General features: G+C 51.9%; 1 protein-coding gene across 1 annotated transcript in view; it reads right to left on the bottom strand.

Moving 5' to 3' along the window:
* Positions 1-22660, bottom strand: part of GRIK3 (glutamate ionotropic receptor kainate type subunit 3) — a 238572-nt gene that overhangs the window by 33560 nt on the left and 182352 nt on the right. The window contains exons 9-10 of the mRNA XM_019015481.4: positions 21222-21335; positions 12658-12861 (exon numbers count right to left, since the gene is read on the bottom strand). Coding sequence (XP_018871026.1) covers positions 12658-12861; positions 21222-21335 — 318 coding nt within the window. The remainder of the gene's footprint in view (positions 1-12657; positions 12862-21221; positions 21336-22660) is intronic.

Raw genomic sequence — 22660 nt, 5'->3', positions numbered from 1 at the left:
TTGGGCTTCAGGAAGGCTGGAGTTCTCCACTGCGTTTATGGTTAAGGCAGAAAATACTACATTTCACCGTTAGTTACGATTTCCCCGAGAAAGGCATTATTTTGTCCAACTTCCCTTGAAAGATGGGAACAGATGTCAAGCCTTTGCTGTTTCGGTTCATTACTCAGAATGAAAGGCCCAATCTTGGCAGGCTCTTCCCACTTGTGCAAGTTTTCTTTGAGGATGATTCATAAAATCACAGGCTGTCAGAGCTGGATGAGAGAACTTCAAGTCTATTCGAGGAATACATCTATTCCAACCCCATGGTTTTTATTGTTTTTTGTTTTTTTTTAACAGAAGGAAACTGAGGCTCGGAGAGAAGCTCCTTGGTCTTTGCTATAATATTTATAGTAATCATGTCCTTGAATGACATCAAACCCTTGACTTGTGCAACACTTTCATTGGTCTAACGAGTGTTTTGTCAGCCCTCCTGCCTCACCAAGGACCTTTCTGTACTATTTCTAAACCTCTGGACCAGGCAGGATGGTCTTCCCAGGACATTACTTCATCCCCATAAGCAGCTTTCCACTTACCAAGAATCTGTTGGGACCCTCCTGGCTTCTCCTCCTCCCAGTGTCCTCTATCCTTGCATGAGGTCACCTGGCCCCCACCCATTCTACCACACCCCCAGCTCCCCAAACTGAAAGTAAGAACAATTTAACCTGCTATAGCTCCATCCTTTGTTCCTCAGTCTCCAGATGTCCTGGTTGCTGGTTGAATCCTGCCTTGTACTCCAGACTAAAACCTGGACATCTTCCTACCAGGAATGGGGTTGGGACTGTGGCCTCAGCTCTAACAACTTGTCACTGATCAGCCTTCTCTTAGGACAGGGGTCCTCCCAAGGGTCTGAGATCTGGCCTCTGACTCCCAGCTTGCTGCCTGTGTCTGGTGTCCCTGCTGGAAGCTGCCTGCTTGGATTCCCAAGTATAGTTCCCACCAGCTTCCTCATCTCCGTTCTCTACCTCTTAGTTGGGATCCCCATCAGACAAGCCAAGCATGACTCAGTGTATTGCGTATGCTGCCTATGCCTATGCCATCTTCCCAGTATCCCCGCCAGGTGGTCAACATCCTCGTCATATTCCAGATGGGGACAAGTGGCTTAATCAGGCTAGGAGGCTTGTTTAAACTGGTAAGTGGCTGAGCCAGTACTTGGACCCAGTTCATTGTGATCTCAAAGCCCAACATTTTACCACTCTACCATGCAAGCCACATGTAGTGGATTGAATTATGCCTCCCCACCCCCAATTATGTGCAAATCCTAACCCCTGGTACCTATGAGTATGATCTTATTTGGAAATAAGGTTTTTGCAGATGAAATCGAGTTAAAATGAAGTTATACTGAATGAGGGTGGGCCCCAAATCCAACGACTGGTGTCCGTATAAGAAGAGGAAAAGAGGAGACCGGGCGCAGTGGCTCATGCCTGTAATCCTAGCACTTTGGGAGGCCAAGGTGGGTGGATTGCCTGAAGGCAGGAGTTCGAGACCAGCCTGGCCAACATGGCGAAACCCCGTCTCTATTAAAAATACAAAATTTAGCTGGGCATGGTGGCATGCACCTGTAATCCCACCTACTTGGGAGGCTGAGGCAGGCAGAATTGCTTGAACCTAGGAGGCAGGGATTGCAGCGAGCCGAGATCACATCACTGCACTCCAGCCTGGGTGACAGAGCGAGACTCTGTCTCAAAAAAAAAAAAAAAAAAAAAAAAGAGGAAAAGAGGATGCACAGATACACACAGAGAAGGCCATGTGATGCTGGAGGCAGAGACCGGAATAGCAGATACAAGCCAGAAGCACCAGGGACTGCTGGCCACACCAGAAGACTGGAGAGAAGCATGGAACAGGTTCTCCTTCAGAGCCTCCAAAAGGAACCAGCCCTGCTGACACCTTCATTTCTCATTTCTGACCTCCAGCACTGGCAGTTCATGGCCATTTGGTGTGGCAGCTCTAGGGAACTAACACTTCTTCCACTTAGACCCTGTGCAGGACGCATGGGGCTCCTTCCACAGCCTGCTGCTGTCCCCACCCCAGCACCTGTCTCACTCTGAAGAGCAAGCATCATGGCTGGACCCACCCTGCCTTGTCCTGAGCCCAGTGTTGCATTCCCAGAGATGTGAACTTGACTCTGGCCCCTGACCATGGGGCTTCCCGGCATATACTTCACGTTGCCTGGCTTGGGAGCCCTGCAGCTGCAGAAAGCTGCTGGTACACCCTTGCCACCTCCAGGTCCCTCTGCTGCTTCCACAGCTGCCTAAGTAAACCAGCCTCACTCCTGCCATGCATACGGGACTATTCCCGGGGGACTCTGCTGGCATCCTGCCCACATCTTTGGTATGTGGCATCACGGAATTCACCTTCTGCTCTTTCCCCAAAGTGGTGGGAATCACCACTTTGAATCTATCCCTATCCATGGTGCTAATTAAAGTAGGTCAGGACTTCCTAATACCCTTAGGATAAAAAATTCTTACTAGGGTTGCTTACAGTCATGCGTGATCTAGTCCAGTGCTGTCCAACAGAGCTTCCTGCAATGATGAAAAGGTTCTCTGTTTGCACTGCCCAATATGGCAACTGCGGGCCACACGTGGCTGTCAAGCATTTGAAATGTGGCTTGTAAGACTGAGGAACTGAATTTATACTTTAATTGAATTTTAATTAATTAAAGCTTAAAATTAAATAACCCCGTGTGGCTGGTGGCTGCCGCATTGAAAGGCTCTCCAACATTTCTTACACTGTCCTCCCCATCTCTCTTCCTCCCAGGCTTCCTGCAGCCCCTCCGATCCATGTTCATCCAGCCCCTCCTCTTACCTCCGGATGCTGCACATGAACTGTTCTCCACCTGGAACCTCTTCCTCCCCAAACTCTTTGTCTAGTGAATGCCGACTTCTGCTTCAGATCTCAGCCCAATCATCACTTCCACAGACACAAGCCTCAGAGGAAATCAGAACTCCCTGGCGACTGCTCTCATCGCACCAGGCACTTGTCGCTCCCAGCACTGATCACAGTTGTGATTTCAGAGGCACTGGCCAATGCTCTGGGTGTTTCCACCCCCTCAGACCATGAGCTCAGGAGAGTGAGGCCGGAGCCTGTCACCTTTTCACTGTTGTGTGCCCCATGGCTGGCACAGTGTCTGGCACATAGTAGGCCTTTCATAGAGACTCTGGGAATGAATGAGTAGGATGTTGCTGGTTTAGATGAGGCACCCAGCGAGCGTGTCCTCTGGGTCAGCTGACAGAGCACATGGCCGTTTACAAGAGGATAAAGCAAGTCACAGACGGTGTCTGCTGCTGAGCCACAGCCTCCAAGCTTAAGAAAACACTGTGTCCCTGAAGGGCCTTGGACATGAACCTGACAAACCAACACCCTGAAGGGTCCACAAATTTGAACAGAGGGGAAACAGGTGCTAGCCCATTCATAAGTGTCAACCGATGGGTCAACTACTAGTACCTGTGATTCATTCACCAGCTTCCTGAGCTGACAGCAGCCTCACTGCCTAACAGTGAGGAAAGATGTGTGTACCCTTCCTGGGCCTGAGAGGACAGCCCAATTTCTGAGGCCCAGCAAGCTCCATCCCTATGCCTCTGTCCTTTGGGAAGGATGGGCAGGTCTTCCCTGCTTCATAGACCCCATAGGGGTCCCCAGGTTGGAGGCACCATGGACTCCGTGTCCCTTCAGTCAAGTTCTCTCCCCACACCTCATACCCTGACAGTTGTATTAGCCCAGACAGGGCAGGGCCTGACCTAGCACAGCCCAACGGAGCTGAAGGCAGTGGGCCCCCCTGCCCCCAAGGCTAGGTCCTGGTTACACACTCCCATAGCCCCCGCACTGCTCCTCTGTGTCTTTATCACTATGGAATTTTTATTTGTAAGTCACTGTGGGACGCCCAGCTCCTCTGCCAGGATATACAGCCCAGGAGCGTGGGGAGTGAGCTTGTTTCACTCACTGATGTGTCTGTAGGGATTAACGCAAAGCCTGGAACAATGTAGGGGCTCAATCAAATTTTGCTGGAAGAATGAGCATCAAAATACCCCCAAGAGTCCTGCTTACCCCTTACCCCAGCCTAATGGGCTGAGCTCTGGCGTCGGGTCTCCTGCACTAACTCTCACCAGTTCACCTGATCCTGTCCCCTGCCTGCCTCTCTCCAGAGTTTAGAGCCTGCTGCTTGTGCCCTGGCCCCGGATGAACCCACCTGAACGTTGCTACCCCTCTTCCTTCTGACCTGTCAGTGGACCCTAGCACCGATAGCCCTCACCTGCCCTCATTCCCACCTCAGAGAGGTCCTGGTGAATCCTCAGCTCCACAGAGCTCTCCAGTCACTGCCCTGGGCAACCTGGCTGGTCGGGGGAGGGCTGGGCTCCACCTTTGGAGCCCATCTCTTTCCCCTGCCCCCAGGTGAGCTCCCAGCATGTCCAGCTCCAAAGAGCCCTGCTCCAGGCTGGGGCAGTGGGATTGGGCGGAACCATCCCTGGCATTGCAGACAGAGGCTGGGGCCAACACATGCAGGCCAGAACCAAGGTCTAGTTCCTAGTTGGGAGGAAGATGAGACACAGCGGGGGCAATGGTAGCATGTCTTTGATAACAGATCTTCCCGTCACACCTGCCAACCCACCTGGAGGCTGGGAAACCAGAGTTCATAGTGCCACGGCCATAACTGGGGTTGGGGGACAGCTTCCCAAATCCATGTCCTCCTTCACCCAACCCTCGTCACCAGTTTCTGCTGCATAACCAGATGCCCTTCCTGGCTTCCCCTGACTGCTGCTGGTGAAGGCAACAGGGCATGGCTAGCCCTGACCTCTCGAGTCTCCAAGATCTTCCCCCAAAGTTTCCTGGGATGGGTCACAGTGACTCCCCACTGCTCTCTGATCTACAGGACCTGTCAGCCCAGGCCCCCAGTCTGGGAACCAGGGAAGCTCTTCCACCCAGCCCAGAACACTTGCTCTCATTGAATATTTATATCTATTCCTATGTTCATAGATAATTGCCCATTTCTTCCACTAGAATGTAGGATCTTGAGGATCAGGGAAGGGATCCTGCCTGTTTTGTTCACTGCTGTGTCCACGGCTGCTAGCATGGGGCCTGACTTGATAGATTTATTGCAGAAATGAATAAATCAGTCACTGGGAGCACTGGAGGTTTAAAAGAGATCCCCCAGCAAGCGCTGTCTCAGGAGTGCCATCCTGCAGTTGGTGGGGGCAGGGAAAGGGGAGCAGGGGTGGGGGGATAACAAGTCAGAGAGAATATCTGTGGATGACCTGCCAGCTAGCTGTCAGTCTTAACACTTGGCACTGTGGCCATCGATAACCTTGGAAAACAGCACCATGAAAAGCCCACATATATTTAAATAGATGGGGAACAGGTGCTAGAAAATTCGTAAGTATCAACCAGTGGGTCATGTCTCTGTGGTTGGCGCACAGGCCTCCTGAGCTGATGGATGTCTGACAGTGAGAAAGGATGGGTGTGCCTCTCCCAAGCCTGAGAGAACTGCCTGGTTCCTGAGTCCCCACGGGGACCAGCCTGTGCCTATTTCTTAGGAAGGCTCAGTGGAATTTCCCTGCTTCAGGGCACACTCCAAAGGATGCATCACAATCTCTATCGCCATCTCCAAAAGAATCCTGTCCCCACCCCCTGCATGTCCACAAGGGTGCTGTCTGTCCAGGGCTAGCCCTAGCACAGTCCTGCCAGTGCTCCGGGACTCCACGCACTCAGCTGCATCTCCAGCCAGGCCCTGACCAGGTGGAGACTTCAGCAGCCTCTGCCATCCACCCAGACATGTGTCTTAGACCTGCCTGGGACATCTCTTCCTCATTCTTCAGGTAGCAGCCTAATAGTCACTTCCTCAGGGAAGCTTGAGGCCTTTTCCTCGGGGTACACTCCCAAAGCCCTCTATCTTTCCCGTTGCAGCACTGATCAAAATCTTAATGAAATATCACTTGTCTGATTCATTGTTTGCCCCCGGAGGGTAAGGACCATGTCTGCCTGGGTCACCCTCACTCCCTAGTCACTGCTCTGGGTCTGGCACATTATCAGTTGGGTCTGGGCTCAGACCCCTCTCAGGCAGCCTTTCAGATCCTCTGGCTCTGGCCAACCTCATGCGGGTCCAATCTGACAGCATCTCAATGCCTGCCCAACTGGCCACCTCTGGCCTCCAGCCCTGTGGTTTCTCATAGACACCGCTGCAAGATCCCAATTGGTTCCCATGGCCACCATGCCAAACCCAGAATGCATGGGAGTCAGGAGCTGGTGGATAAACCTGTTTTCCCTTTCTCTGCTTACCCCAAGAGATGGTCCTGAGACACACTTTGTAAAGTTTTTCCAGGGTGCAGACTCACAGACTGAGACATTAGTCACCCTCTATGGCAACCAGCTCAATAACACATCCTTGTGTTGCCTTCCTCCTTCCTGCTCCACATCCCTTGCCCTTGGCCCTCATTCTTTCCCTGGCATCACAACCCCTAATTGAGTAATGGCATAATCCCCTGCCTCAGGCTCTGCTCTGCAGGCTCCCAGGCTGAGACATTGCTCAATAAACTTTCGTGCAGTTGATGAAGGAAGGAATGATCCTCAGCAGGGGAGCTTGCATGTTTCAGCTGCTCCTTCTGACCTCAGTTTCCCCCAATACTCCCTTCATCCCTCAAGCCCTCTTGCTCTCTTACACCTGTTTGTCCGGACCTGGACCCCTGCCAGGCTCTTTCCAAGCCTTTCCCCAGGCTGGTCTCTGCTCACTGAATTCTGGAGCTGACAGTTCTGCAGTGACTCTCGATGGGGCCCCAAGTCCCTCCTGCACCCCTCACCTGCTTCCCTGGTCTCCCCAGACAGACCCTGGAGACATCCCGAGCTCCCCCAGGGCTCCACAGTCATTGCTCTGGGCAACCTGGCTGCTCCAACAAGAGTCCAGCTTTGCAGTTTCCCCTGCCCTCAACTGCCCTGTCCCCTCCAGGATTCTGACTTGCCCTGGGGGAGCTCCCAGCATGCTTTACTTGCAATTGTGCTGGCCCAGCCCAAAGGAGGTAGCTTGGGCAGAGCATTTCCTGGCCACACAAACAAGGGTATGAGGCTCCTCCTGACACCCATGCATGTGGGCCAGAACTCAGATCTGCTTCTGGTTGGAAGATGGTGGACATGGTGGGCACTGGGGTCATGGCCTTGACATAAGGCCCTCCTCTCACACACCATGGCTGGGAAGCCAGCTAGTCACGACCCCACAACAACCATGCCTCTGGGCAAAGCATGCAAGTCCATGTGTTCACCCACGTGTCCCTCATTCAGCGAGGCTGCTCTGTGTGTGTCCAGCCCATGCCAGGTGTTGGGGCAGCAGCCAAGTTTAGCCCATCAAGTGCTCCCCGTCAGTAAGAAGAGTCACACAGGGAAATTGGCACTTCTAGCTGTGCCACCCTCCCTGGTCTGCACTCAGTGTTACTGGGAAGCAGAGCGGATGTGTGGGCGGTGCAACTTCTCCATAGGAAAGTATACAATATGCTAAGGCTACCAGTGATGACTCTTTGTCTCCATTGTGTTCCATACTTCATCTTGGTCCAGCCCCATCTATGAGGCAGGGAAAACTTCTTATCTGGCCATCCATACTGCAGTGAGATGTGACAACTTAGAGAGAAAAGAATCAATTTCCCGTGGCCTGCAGAGCTTTTATGCATCCCTGTTAGCCTCCCTCTTGCTCTGATGCCGGGGGCTGGGAGAGCAGCCAGGACAGAATTCTGGGTCTCCGAGGGTGAAATTTGAGAATAGGAGCACTCAAGGACCCTGCTGGGGCTGACCTTGTACCCCCAGGAGGTCACGCTTGTGCCAACTCGTGGATGCTCATTCCTCATTTCCCTTGACCTCCTTGCGGCCACTGACCCTCGCCCCCCTTTCTAGTAGCCTCTCCTCCTTGGGCCTCCTTCACCCCATGCTCTCCTGATTCTCTTCCTTCCCCTCCAGCCTTGCCAGCCCAGGCATCCTGTGGCTTCCACCCTTTCATCTGTGCCATTCAGGGTCCCACCCCAGGTCCTCATCTCTGCTCTCCCTGAGCAGCTGTCGTCTCCACCTCCCAGGCTCCCTGCAGGATGTGCTGATGACTCCTAGAGCTCAGCCTCCAGCCCTGCTCCTTCCTCCAAGTGCCCAGCCACAGGGCCACCATCTACAGGGACCCCAATCCCAACACATCCCAAATGGACCTCACTATGTTTCCCAAATCCTCAATTTCTCCAGGGGGCTTTTGATGTGAGCAGGACACCATCACCTCCTTAACTGTCCAGAGTAGAATTCCATGCCCTGTCCGCAACTCCTCGCTTTCCCCTACCTCCTCCATCCAACCAATCGCCAGCCTCATCAGTTCTCCTGCTTGTCTGCTAGCTGTGCATCTACTTCCCTCCTTTCCTAGAGCAGCACTCGCCCTGTTTGGGTCCCAGCGATGGCCTCCATACTGGCTCAGGTTTGGCACAGCAGCAGAGTGACCTTCCTCAAGTGCCAAGTCGATGTCACCCCCTGGCTCCACTTCAGTGGGTTCAGATTCTCCATAGCCCTCGGGATTAAAGTCCAGTTCCTCGATTCAGCACCCGAGACTCTTCAATGCCTACCTCTTTCCCCCTTCTCCAGCAGCAGCTCTCCTCTTGGCTCCAGGCTCTCCACTCTTGGGGTTCTGCCTCTGCACTCCCCAAGTGGGCTCCTGGGCACCTGGTGCCAGGACACAGAAGCTCTGGATGGCAGATGGGGACTCCCAGTGTCAGAAAAGGCCAATGCCCCAAGTAAAGTAAGAAGGTGGCACCTTGGTGGTGCCTCAGTTCCCTGTGTGTCTGATCAATGTGAGTCAGCTCCTCGAGGCTCCCTGTTTGGATCCAGTGGGGGTAAGGTCTAGGTCCTGGACTACTGTGGCCTGGCAGGATGACCACGGCTGAGGGGCCACCCTCTCACCACCATCACATTTAATCATGGACATACTTTAGACAGGGAGGCTGTCCCTGGAAGGAACAGTGATGAGAGGGACAGCTTCTGTGTACTGAGCATTTACTGAGCACCGGGAACTTGGCGAAGCATTTTGGTGCCATATCTCATTAAATCTTCCTACCAATGCCAGGCAGGAGGCTCTTTTGTTATCCCCATTTTGTAGACACGGAAATGGAGGCCGGAGAAATGGAATAACTTTCCCACTGTCAGCTGAAATGTGCTAGACTCAGAATTTGAACCCATTTCGGTTAGATTCCAGAGTCATCAAAACACATGGGAATAATTTAAGGCACGGATGTGAGTAGAAGATTTTTGAAAGAGGAAACAGACAAGTAGGCAGTAAATATAGAGAGAGGGAAATTTGGAAGAGAGATGGGGGATGGAGGGTATAATCACTGCTCTGTCTGATCGTGTTTATTGTTGCCCCTATAGTTCAAGGTGACTTGCGGCAGGCGAGTGTGTCAGCAGAAGGCGATGCATCCTCTAGCCACCCCATCTTCCTCTGGAACCCTTGGAAGACCATGTGGCATGGGACAGAGGCGAGCAGGGAGTATCTGGGAAGGGCTTTTTAAGTCCTGTTGGTCAGAGGCTCCACCCAGGGCCTCCAAATGGGCCCCGGGGGGCGGACACTTACAAAGGTGGGCATTCATCATCTTTACGCCCACATTCAGATCCCTAATAAGAAGTAATAATATTGCCAAGCCTTTACATGCTTTCTATGGGCTAGTGAGAAGACTAATTATCTGACGACACTAATAAATGGTTATGATGTTATTAAAAATGGCACCAAGCTAGGATTAATAGGCTCATCAATTGTAGGGAATTGGGCTTAACAAGGTCCCCTGCATGTCTCGCCAGGCCTGTAACCCTGATGAATACTGGGCTTCCCAAAGCACCGCCTGGCTGCTCCGAGGCCGTGGACGACACTCCCTCCTTTTCCCAGCTGAGGGTCAGCTTAGGGAGGTCAGGCTGATGCTGGGCTTCTCTGATCACATTCCCTTGCAAACAGCTCTTCAAAGCTGTGGGGCCACTGGAGATGTTGTGAGTGGTGAGGGTGGCCCAGCCCCGCTCACCTCCGCACCCAGCCTCCACCTTCCACGTGATCTTCCTTCTCCCCTGCCCAGCTTGCCTCTGCAGATGACAGCCTCAGAGCCTACCCGGAGCCCCAGACTCCAAGCCCCACTCATAAACGCAGGGGAGTGGATAAGATGGAGATGCCTCTGGGGCCTGCTGACTAATTTCCATAATAATTATAGTTATTACTAATAACGGTGACAATACCACTCCTTTCCGTTTATATTGAATTCTACAATCTAGAAGCTGCTTCCCCACCAGTTGTCTCCTTTGAGGCTCACAACAAGCTGTATTGCTCATGTGGAGCAGGTATTATTATTCCCACTGTCAGGTTAGGAAAGTGCAGCTCAGAGAGATAAGGGGACTTCCTGAAGCCCCTCCCCAGCCTCCAAGGAATAGTTGTAAGGATAAAAATAAAAATAATAATAGTAAATACGGACATGGTGATGACATGTAATACACTATGTTAACTTAGTCCTCCTAACAGTCTTATGACGTAGGTCCTATTAATATCATTTCCCTTTTACAGATGCAGAAACTGAGGCACAGAGAGGTTAAGAAACTTGTCCAGGAATGCACAGCTAGCAAGTGGAAGAGTTTGAATCAAACCCGGCTCGAGTTCATGCTCTTGACCATTTGAGTCTCCTATTAGACTTCCACAGGAGCCCAATTTGCTGGGGACTAGGAAGTGACTCCACTGGGCCAGGCTCCAGCCTTCATGCCTTGAGCTCCAGCCTCCCTCTCCACTTGCGACCTCCAAGGTCTCTGTAGGCAGCTCCCCTCAGACCGAGGCAAGGGGGCTTAACCGAAGTCCCCGATGCTGCCTGCTCCCATCCTGGAGAGGTGAAGTCATAAAAACCTTTGGCTGGTACTCTGTGGGTTGCAAAGGTCTCTGCATGAACCTCCCTCTGTCCTGGCCCCTGGGGTCAGGATGGTTCTTTGCAGAAGCTGGAACACAGGGCTACAAGGCAGGGAGGCTCCAAATTCTGGCTCCACCACTTCATCTCTCTCTGCCTCAGTCTCCCTATCTGTAAAATGGGTGTTAATAACAGTACCTACCTCACTGGGCTTTTATAAGGATAAATGAGAGAAGGAATCTAAGGGGTCCAGTGTGGATCAGGTCCTTGAATTCAGCAGCAGCTCCTTGATAGAAAATGCTTCAGTCAAGTTGAGGGCCCTGAGCTGGAAGGCAGGTCATGTTTATTGTGTGCCAGGTAAGCCTGTGGAAATGGTGCCTTATTTAATTCCCCCAACAACCACAGGAGCTACGGTAGTTGCTAATGACTCCTATTTTAGGCAGGGCATGGTGGCTCATGCCTGTAATCTCAGCACTTTGGGAGGCCAAGGCAGGAGGATTACTTGAATCTAGGAGTTTGAGAACAGTCTGGACAACAAAGTGAGACCCTGTTCTCCACACACACACAAAAAAAAAAAAAAAAAAAAAAAAAAAAAAATTAGCCAGGTGGAGTGCCTTGTGCCTGTAGTCCCAGCTACTCAGGAGACTAAGGCAGGTGGCTCACTTGAGCCCAGGAGTTTGAGGCTACAGTGAGCTGTGATGGCACCACTGCACTCCACCTTGGGTGATTCTGTCTCTAACAACAGCAACAATTACTCCCTATTTTAGAAATAAAGAAATTGAGCCTTAGTGAGATTGATGAACTTACCCGGTCACACAACAAAACTGAGGCTTGAACCCAGACCTGCTGGGCCACAGCCTGGGCGTCTGAGAACTATGATGTGTTTGCTCACAGCATCTTACCAGGGACCCTCTTACTGAACTTACTCTAGGCCCAGTCTTGTGCCACTATGACAAAAATCGCGTGAGGAAGGGGTGTCAACATGCCCAATTTACAGATGGAGAAACTGCTCAGAGAGGTTGGGTGACTTGCCCTTGTTCACAAAGCTAATGAGGAAGAACCGGGACTCGAGCCCAGGGCCTCCTGATTCCTCCCTTGTGGTGGTGTCTCCAGCCTGTGGCTTCTCCCTCTTCCTCCCAATGTCTCAAGAAGCCCAGGTACACCCCCCACCCCCTCACCTGCCTGCTTGGGCTCCCAGCTGTCCTCAGTCCTCTCCTGATCCCAGGAAGAGGAAGAGGCTGACTCCCTGGTGCTTCCAGCCAGGCCCTGCTCATTCCTTCTTCCCAGCTCTCAGCTTCCTGGACTCCCACTAGACCCAGAGTTACTCAATGCAGTGACGGGTTTCTCTCTGTGTCCAAGAATTTGGTGAAGTGTCTCATGTGGGTGCCTTGCCCCATAGCTGGGGCATCCTCTGGTGGTTTTTAAAGGAGCAGAAGATACCAAGAAGCCACAGGCCTCCTCCAGAGCAAGTTCATCAAAGATGCCAGTGGGGCCGGCTCTGAATCAGATGGAGGCCAGTGCATCTGTGTGTGTACGGAAGAGAATGGCGTTGGGAGTATGAGCAAGGCAGCCCATGAGAGCTGAGGTGCACTTCCTTCAGCTGAGGCCCCCCAGTCCTCAAGGTTGCAGCATTCATCTCCATCACTCCTGTCCCCAGGGCCTTCCTCTGCCAGGCTGCCCAGCCCTGTGGTGCAGACAGTGCTAGGCCAAGTCTCCCCAGGGTCCTGAGCCCTCCCATGCTCCCATCCATGCTTACGTGGTCGATGAGCTCCTTGACCATGCCGTTCCACTGGCCCTTGTCATCCTGTGCCCCGTACTTGCCGTCCTCCACCAGCCGGATCTCATAGGAGAAACCAAGGATGTGGGCCAGCTCCTTTAGCAGGTCGATGCAGTAGCCCTCAAACCGGTCATTCCCGTATAGCGTCCTGTCTGATTTCCGAAACATGACGAAGGGCTCCTCCTGCAGAGACAGATGGGCAGGGTATGATGAAGACTGAGCAGCTAGGGCGGAGGCAGGCTTGCACTGGAGAGTCAGGGCTAGGACCTCTGCTCATGTTTTTATAAACCCCTTGGAGTGGCTTAGACAAAGGGCCCGTGAAGTCAGGAGCGGGAAAGCACATGTCCTGAGAGCCAGCTGGGGGCCTCATGAATGGCTACCTGGTACAGGGCGGGAGCTCAGTAGGCACTTACTGATTTAACGGCCCAGTGGTTACAGAGCTAGTGAGCGGTGGAGCAGGGCTTTGAACTGGAGACCCATCCCAAGGCCCATGGTCTCTTTGCTGCACTAGTAATAGAGGCTCAGCGTGTGGTCCCTGCACCTGCAGCATCAGCATCACCTGGGAACTTGTTAGAAATGCACATTCTCAGGCCCCACCCCAGACCTAACTGAACCGGAAACTCTGGGGAAAACCCAGCGATCTGTGTTTTCAGAAGCCCTCCAGGGAATTCTGATGTCCACTCAAGTCTGAAGATGCTGCTGTAAAAAGCCCTTCAGAAAGCCGTCTGCTCTAACTTCTCTTCCAACTCCAATTTAAAAGATTAGATTTACATGCTCCTGGATGCCGTTCTCTCTTTCCAAGACCCTCCTCAGTCCCCTGTGTTAGGATCCCAGGGGAGTGATTACTGGTAACAGGGAAAGCTCATCGGTAGGTGGCTGTGCCGGGCACTGGTCAATTAGCAAATGAGTTTATGCCCACGGGGGGCCTAGCACAGAGTCCAGCAGAGCTCAGCAGACAGGAGCTGGTATCGCCTCATTTCACCTTAATGTCAGCCCTGTGGGGTGGGTATGAATAATCCCATTTTATAGATGCAGAAAGTGAAGTTCATGAGGATATGTGACTTGTGCAAGCACCCCTAGCCGGCACGAGAGAAGATCTGAATTCAGGTTAGTGTGACCCCAGAGTGCGAGTTCTGTGCCTGAGGCCCATGGTGCTCCTCCCTCAGGGGCAGGTGATCCCCAAGAAGGTGCTTATGGGTCAGAGATGCCTGTCCCATGCCAGACCCCCCACCATCCACCCCCTCCACCTGCCACAGGCTTCTTTCTTTCTGGGTGATGGGGAGCCTGGGACCGGATTTGAACAGAGCATGACTTTGTCTGATTTCTCATTTAGAAACAAACCCCTGGCAACCCTGCAAAGAATAACTGGGAGAAGAGGCAGAAGAGCCAGTGGAGAGAGGCGATCCACTTCCTCCAGTCGAGATATGCAGTGTGAGGAACTGTGGGCTTTGATGCAGCAAGTCCAAATCCAGGTCAACACACAAGTCCATGTTTCTGCTGGCACCGTCTATCTGGCTTCACTCACAAAGCCCCATCCCGTGTCCATGATGGATGCGCTGAACTCCCAGAAAATTCAACACAATTGAGTTCCTACTCTGCACCAGGCACTGATTTAAACTCTTTGTCCCAGACTGTTTGACTTAAGCCTCACTAGCTTGCAAGATAGTAACACTGTCCCTATGTGATAGATGAGGAAATTCAGGCTCAGAGAAGGTCAGTAAGTTGCCCAAAATCACACAGGAACTGAACTACAGTGATGGGATCCAGTTCCAATCCTTCCCAGTCAGCTGCACCTCTGTCTGGCTTGGCTCTCCTGTCTGTTCCCTGGGGTCAGACCTTCCGGAGTTAATCTGCTTTTCCAGATCCCCAAATCAGGTAAAGGGCTGCCATCCCAGAGCCTGTTCCTGGAAAACTCTAGTCTTCTTCTGACTCGCCTGAGCCTCCTTCCTTCGCCCCCCTGCCCTGTTCCTGCCTATAGCTCCTAGGCCTCTTTCTGTCAGCCAAACGTCCCCAGACCTGCCTCAGCACCCCAACGTGACAGAATGTCTCAAGTCTTCAGTGGCTGTGTGACCATGGTTAGCTGACAGAATGCAGGAAACCAGGAAGCTCATGTCCGCATGCCCAGATTAAGACACATGCTTAACTATGGAGGTGCCTCATCCTTCACTCAACTGACGGGGCCATTCCCTTGGCCTCATGAGCCCCTGGGTGGGATGGGCAGTGGAAGACCCGGTGAAGACCCTCGTCAGAGGTCCTAGGAGCAGATGCTCACCAGTAGCCTCCTGCTGGGCTCCCGCTGTGGGGGCAGGCTTGAGCCTTCGGCCCTCTCTCCCAGCAGTGCTACTTCTCTAGATCCCATCCTGCCCCATGCTTGATCCACTGGAGCTTTTCAACAGACCCTTGGGATGCTTCAGGGAAAGAACTGGTGGGGGTGGGGTGGTCTCTGAATCCCCAAGGGATTCCCGACTATCCAGGGATTCCGAGTCTAACTGGGTAGGAAGCTGGACCCTTGGCTAGGCGCCATGCTTAATCTCAGTGCCTCTCTCACTCGCCTTCCAACCAAGCAGGCAGCTCAACAAGGTTGGAGAAGAGTCCACGTGGGGCCTGGGAAAAGTGCTGAGGCTGGAGGAAGGAGGACATTGGCTGGTCCATGCACTGCCTTCATGCAAATTCATCTCTGGGCAATGCTCCTGCACCCTGGCATGGGGCCTGGCGAGCAGGGTCTTTTGGTTGATGCTCTTGTGCAATGGACAAGTTGCACCACTACACCTGGTGGCCCTGACTTTAGCTGATGGAAAGGATTAGAGAGAAGGTACCATCTTTCCCAGAGGATCCACCAACCACACACAGAATCCTAGGCAAAATTTACCTCCTTCTGTAAAATGGGGAAAATAATAGAACCTGCCTTACAAGGTTGTTGTGAGGATAAAATGAGTCAGTCTACGAAAAGCACTCAGAATAGTGCCTGGCAACTGTTAGCTGCCAATATTATTATTATTATTAATCATGATCATCCTTATCTTTTTCTTGTATGCTATTTGGCGGATTACTGCAGTGACCTTTGCAGCCTAGAGGCCACGCCCAATGTCATCAAAGGTTAAAACTCATGGCTGATAGTGGAAAACCATTTCAGGAAAGGTCCCTGAGATAGCTCACTTCCTGACCCTGTCTTCACGCCCCTCCCTGGCCTGATCCTCTAAAATTAGCACTTCATTTGTGAAGCCACCACAGCCCCAGAATCTATACATCTCCATATAAATACGCTGCCTTCAGAGCAGCTGTAAAATGCCATTAATTTCGGGAAGTGCTTTGCGGATGGCATACATATTTAACAGCCAAAGCCCAGAGCATTAAAATGGTGCTCGCCTTAGTAATGTGTCTCTAGACCTGCAACATTTCCTAGGGGGTAATTCTGAACTCCGCCAACTACTTATTCATGGACTATTTCACAATTTATTACTGGAAATGTCCAGACAGCCAATTCACAAGCTCTCTCGGCTGCTAATCGATTGCTCAGTGAAGGTGCCCTCAATTTCATAACTTCACGCTCTCCTATTGCTCTGGGAGAACAGCCATAGGAACAGGGGTAATATTTCTCTTCAACAAGTCACGGAAAACAGGGGTCCAGAAAAATAACCGTTTCTGACTTTCCGTCGTCAGGGCTCTTGGTCCGGTTTCTCTCCGATCACTTACCCCAGCGTGCAAGCCAGGCCTAGCGCTAAGCCTCTCCCAGTGACAGGGTCCATGGAGTTGGAAGAGGGAGTCTTGGGGGTTATCCCCAATTCGGGAAGGATCCAGGGATTAGCTACCTGATATCTGGGTTCTGAAGCTCCTTTCTGACAGGTAATATCAGCCCATAGCCACACATGCACACACAAGTATATACAATGTCCTTGGCACAAATGCACCACATTTTCAGATGTCCTGTCTGCCTAGCCCTTCTCAGACACAGAGGCCAAGGACCTTGGACCTGAGGCCTTGGCTTCAACCAGTTAGAACCAGCACACAGTATCAGGAGTCCTGTTCTCCCAGCAGGAGGGGCCTAGAATGGTTCCCAGCCTGGGATAGTTCTCCCAGCCAACACTCTAGCCCCAGCTTTTTCCCCTCTCCTGCTGCTGGGTGCTGAGTGTTGGGCTTGCCTGGCAGGCAGTTGAGCCTATGTGGGTCACGATGTGCACACGGCACAAATTCACCCATCACTGAGTATCCAGATACCCGTGTGTAGCTGGTCCTACACCCACCCACACACCTGCATGCATGCCCACACCGTGGCTCACATCGGCAGCCAAACGAGTCTTGAACCTTCAAAAGCTGGGCCCCCAAGTGTGGGCCTGGTGTGTTTTCTCAGTGTGTGAGCTGAGGTTTGGGCAGATGAATTTTTCATGAGCTCGTGGAAGAGCGGAACCAGAACAGAGGCTGGGGCCGGGCGGTGAGAGGGCGGGGGAGGGCAGGCATCCAGTCTCCTGCTGCTGCTGTTTCCATCTCAGGAATGGGGAAGGCTGCCAGTGGCTCTGAGGGGCCAGAAAGGGCAGTGCCAGGGCTCTGTCCATCTGTCTGTCCAGGGTAAGGCATCTTTAGCACCTAACGCTGGGGGTTTAGGAGAGGGGAGAATAGCAGGTAGGTTTCGTGGCAGCTCACACAGAGCTGCTGCTTTCTGCCACACCAGATTCCTGGGAAAGAAAGGGGAGGAGAAACTCACCCTTATCAGGGGTCTTGGATCCAGGCCCTGTTCCCTAGAGGCAGAGCAGTTTGATGTTGTGTACTGGTACCTTGGGACCTGCCTGTCACTCAAAGCACTGTTGCCCTGACAACATCCTCCCAGACAGGCTGGGGCTGTGCTCTCAGCAGGAGGTGCTGGCCCTACATTCAGGCTGTGAAGCATGGGGTTGGATTTTCAGCCACAGTGGCTGGGGCTGGGCCACTCCCTGTCACCTTTTAGCTGTCCCAAAGAGCCCAAGCCTGAGAGCATCCCCTAGGGCTCCAAGACATGCAGACCATGCAGAGCCTTTTGGGAACATTCTCTGGAGCATCTGGAGCAGCTCTAGTTTCAGGGGGTCCTAGGCCAGTCCTTGCATGGGAGTGAGCATCTCTCCTCAGGAGACTCCAAGGACACTTCTGGCTAGACAGACTTTCTTGGAAGCCCATGTAAAGACTGTGTCACATCCTCTATCTCCATCAGGGGTACTCCAGAAGTCATTCCCTCCATTCCCCTGCCTCCAGGAAACAGTAGGCTTCTCTCACTGCCCCATAGTGGGAAGCACACCTCACCCTCCAGTGATCTCTGGGCAGTGGGGATGGAGAGAGCTGAATCATCAGTCACCCCCAGGCCATGTGAGTATTTGATACTACATGATGGGGTTAAGATGGTCAGTGGCCCCATCCATAGGCGGTGGGATATCTGCTTCAGGAGCTGAGACCGTGGCCAAGGTAGAAGGTGAGGTGGTGGTTGATCTGGAGTTCTATATCTCAGTAGGAGACTAGGACTATGAGGGACCCATGAGGCTGCAAACCCTAATGCCTCCAATGGCCAGCTGAGAAACACAACTATAAGAAGCAGCCCAGTGTAAACAAATAGGGAGGGCTGGGGGGCAGAGTGGGGGACTATGGTGAGCCAGGGAATGGCCATGAACCTGGAAAACACTCAAATGCAAATTAAGTTTGTAACGGAACAGCCTGTGCTAGAGATCACCTCTGTGGCCATGGGCAGGGTCTTTGGTGAAGTTCAGGGCTCTGCCTGTGGACAGAAGTGGAGGTTTTCTCAAGATCTCTCACTCAGCATGCTGTATTCAAGCTGAGCTCACTGGGGACTGGATTTGTAATCAATAATAATGAATAACAATAGCAGCTGTCACTTAGACCGCACTCTGTGCCACTTAATCATTCATGCTCTGAACTCTATGAAGTAGGTACAATTATTAACACCTCCCTTTTTCAGGTGGAGAAACTGAGGCACAGGGCGGGTAAGCAATTTCTTAGGGTAATATGGCAAATCAACATCAAAGCCAGGACTCCACCCCAAAGGTCTGTGCTTTTGATCATCAAACTGTTCTTTCCTAATGTCCTGGTGGCACTGCATGTCCCAAAGATCTCTGGGGTTGTATCTGCCCAGACGCCTTGCAGCTGAGAGGCTGTGGGACAGATGGAGCTGTGACCAGGCTATGAGCCAAGAGGGTTTCTCTCCTTTCCTAGCCCTGGGCTACCTAGGAACCAGCAGGATACTGGGAATGCAACCTCTGGGGATTCAGCGAGCACAGCAGGTCAGGGATCTTTGCAAGAAGCTGCAAGTATTGACAGAGAAGCTGTAAGCACTCACAGGTCGAGAGCATGGGGTGTCTCCTGGATTCTGCCTCTGCTTATGTAGCAAAAATCCGCTGTGCCCCTGCAGAAGGGTTTTATGCCCTTGAAATCAGGCTGCTACCATTTTAATAAAATTTAACCCCATGATCTTTCAAGGTGCTTATATTTTGTATCCTTTTGGTATATTATCTTTAGCTTGCCTCTTACTGTTCAGAGTATTGTTTTGTGACTGACTCACCTTAGCTCATTTAATCATCTCTCTTCCTAATCTCTTAAATCATCCTAGTTTCACCTTTTTTTAATCTTGCCTTGTGAAAAGTGTTTTATTTATATCTCACATTTTATGCAGCTCTGCTTTTAATCTTTTAGCACCTTTTTATTATTTTATTTTTACCCTTTTATATTTTAGCTTTGTCACACTTTTATCCTTTTGCTTTTTGACATTTGGGTGTTACATTTTTTACCTTGTCTAGTCAGAGCCATAAGTTATTTAATTTTTCATCTTTCTTACTATCTTTCCTTTTTATCTCATTCCTTATCTTCATTTCCTCTTTATTATTTTCCTTTTAACCTTTTTATTTTGTTCTCTTTTTAACCCTCCTTTATCTTTTCTATTTTTATCCACATCAATATCCCTTTAATTGCACATTAGTCTTCACCCTAATCCCTTTGCTCTTGTTATTTGTTTATTTTCATCCTTTACATTTTTACATCACAGGTTTTTTTTTTTTTTTTAACCCTGTTCCTCTTGAGATATTTTTGCTTATTGGTTTTAGCAGACTGATTTTTATATTTGTTTAGTTAACAAAAAGTTGATCAATAAAGGCCAGCAGGAGGTGTGGTTTTAGGGAAGAAGATAGTAGGGGTCTTGCCCCAAAGAGGGGGACAGGTGTCCCCTGAGACCACCTCTTCAGGCTCTGTGGGCAGCTTGTCTGGAGCCACCATGAGATCTCCATCATCTTTAGCTCAGATTCTCTCAATCATCCTAACCCCGACGGCCGATGGTGAGACTCACAGGCTAACATTTATCTCTGGATGCCGACAGGATGCCTGGTATCTGCCACTCACTGGGCTACCTGGAAGAATGGTTTTTTCCCCATTGCTTCCCTTCCTGTTCCATGACATCTGCCACCCAGCCACCAAGCACATATACGGTGAATCATCCCAGGTAGGGCCACCCAGTGGGGCCTGGTTCAGCTGCCTCTGAGGGCACATGGGTGAGAACAAGCCCCATCTGAGCACCGTGGAAGGGGCCAGGTATAGGGTGACCAGCCTGTCCTGGGTTCTGCTCCAAGGCAGCCTCACTATATCCAAAACGGGTTGAACTCCCTTTTATGTAGAGGAATGACCCCAGCATATGGTCCTTATAAATATATTTGCTTTATTATGAGTCGGAGCTGACTAGAGCTAGCATTGTCCTCAAAGGGTCTTCAGTCATAATTCACCAGGCTGTGACTGGGCTGCCTCTCCCCAAGATGGCTCGGCTTGAGCCCCCAAAAGCAGGGCTGTGTCCCTGAGAGGATCTGTCCTGAGTCTCTGGACACCTCTGAGGCCTTCCAGGAGGGACAGGCACAGGTGGAGTGGGCACAGCACTGGCAGCACAAGGAGGCCAGCAGCCTGGGTCTGTCCTCCTGCCCATGCGTGAGCTCAAAGGTGCAGAGAGCCCATGGGAGGCCCCCAGAGTTGCTTCCTGGTTTGAAATGGGTCAGGAGAAGGCGGTGCTATTCAGTTGGGGAATAGAGAGAAGATGGGGTGTGATTCCAGGCAGGGGGTGTGGCAGTGGCTGATGGCTCTCGGAAGGGCCACTACAGAATGCGGCATGTGTACAGGCTCCCAGCACCTGCTGGGCTCTCGAGGCGTGGCCACAGCACCCACCACAGCTGGGGTGACTTGTGGGAAAGGCTTTTGCCTGGGAACTGGGGTGGGAGAGGCGGATCTTCACTCAGGTTGCAATGGGCAGTCAAACCCCCTTAATTCCACCATCCAGCGTGGTTCCTACTCAGACATCAAGGACTTGGGGAGTGAGTGGGAGTGAGACGCAAAAACGCAGCGGCTTCCGCCTGTGGCAGTGAGCAGTGCTGCTGCACTCCAGCTGCTCTCTGAGAGCTTCCTGCTGACTCTAAAAGTCTCCACCTACCTGCAGCCTCCATCTTCTGGGTGGAGGGGATAGAGGGGACTCTCCAGCCCAAACGGCCACCCCACCCCCAGGTCGGACAGTCCTTCCTGCAGGGGCTGCAGGCTCTTACCAGCACTGTGGTGACAATGAGTGATCTGTTCGTCAGAGAGTCGGTGACATTAGGGCCTCGGCCTTTGGCAACCTCAGTGATGTTGAGCCCATCGGCAGGACTCCACACCCCAACCTGGATGGACACAGACAGAAAACAGAGTGCCGAGTCCTTGGTCTACCCATCTTCCTCCATATGGACAAGACCTTCATCTCATTCCCATTCATCATGAGCCTCATTGTCATGATCATCATCATCATCACCACTGCCATTGTGTTTCCAGTTGTAACCATTCTGGACAACATCCCTGCAGCTCTCCCTCCTCTCCTGACGAGGGTCCCAAGGTGTCGAATCTCTGAATTCTGCCACCTCCCTCGCTGGCAAGCCCATCACAGCTGAAGGGGAAAATGCAGAGAGAGACAGCAAATGCGAAGGCAGCCCCAGGGGTGTCAGGGCTGAGCAGATGCCAGTCAGGGGCTGGAGGGAATCAGGGGTCTATGGTCAGTGCCAGGTCTTGCCCTGGGACACAGTCTTTGTGGCTGTTTTGGGGTGGCAGCACAAGGAGGGGATGGACCTCACTGGGAAATGCTGCTGGGTTTAAAGGCAGTTTGCTTTGTGGTTTTACATTTAAAACTGGCAGACACACAGACCAAGGTGGAATAATCTCTCTCTCTACAGCGTCCTTGTGGATATCGGGCCTGAGGCTAGAGGTAGAGAAGGAAAGGTCAAGTTTAGAAATCATCCTAAAGCCCTGGGCCTCTTGAAGATCCTTTTTGACCTAACTCTGGCCAGCTCTGCCTGGTCTCAGCTCCTCTCACTCAAGGAAGGCTTCTGCATGCCCACTCTGTCCTTGGCCCAGTTGGCGGGGCTACTCAGGACACTTAATCAATTAAACAGAGAGGCTAAATGCAAACATCCCATTAAGATAGCTGCGCAGAGCAGATAGCAGAGAGACATGTAATTATGCTTGGGTAATTCTGCCTTAATCCTCCCAAAGCCACCGGTTGGAGCTGGCTGGATCAGCTATGACCCGGCTTAGCAAACAAGTGATAATATGAGAGGCAGAGTAGCTGTGTTTGGGAGCTCAGCATCCTCTCAGGGCGGGATCCCTGCCTACATAGACCACCCAGGGCCTTGAGGAGAGGAAAGTGGTAGATGGCATCGAAGAGGCTCTTCTCTTAAGTGGGCTGAGCTCAGAGCCAAGCTCACTTTGAGCGTGCCTAGCAGAGCACCTGGGTGCAGGAGGTGCTTGGCAAACATCTGTTCAGAGGCCACATGAAGAGCACAGACCCTCACTTGAGCTCCAACTGCATGCTCTGTTAGATACCAGGTGCTATGGAGATGTGAGGCCAGTTAGGACTGAGGAGCACTCAGCCTGTGGAGGCTCTGTGCTCACAGTCCGGGTGGCTGTGACCCAGTGCCTCTGGTGAGTGCCTCTGGCAGGCTAACCTCTGCCCAGG

Source organism: Gorilla gorilla, chromosome 1 (genome assembly GCF_029281585.2).
Source record: "Gorilla gorilla gorilla isolate KB3781 chromosome 1, NHGRI_mGorGor1-v2.1_pri, whole genome shotgun sequence".
NCBI classification, from domain to species: domain Eukaryota; kingdom Metazoa; phylum Chordata; class Mammalia; order Primates; family Hominidae; genus Gorilla; species Gorilla gorilla.
Note: the sequence above shows the minus strand (reverse complement) of the source record. Positions and strands in the feature narration are given on the sequence as shown.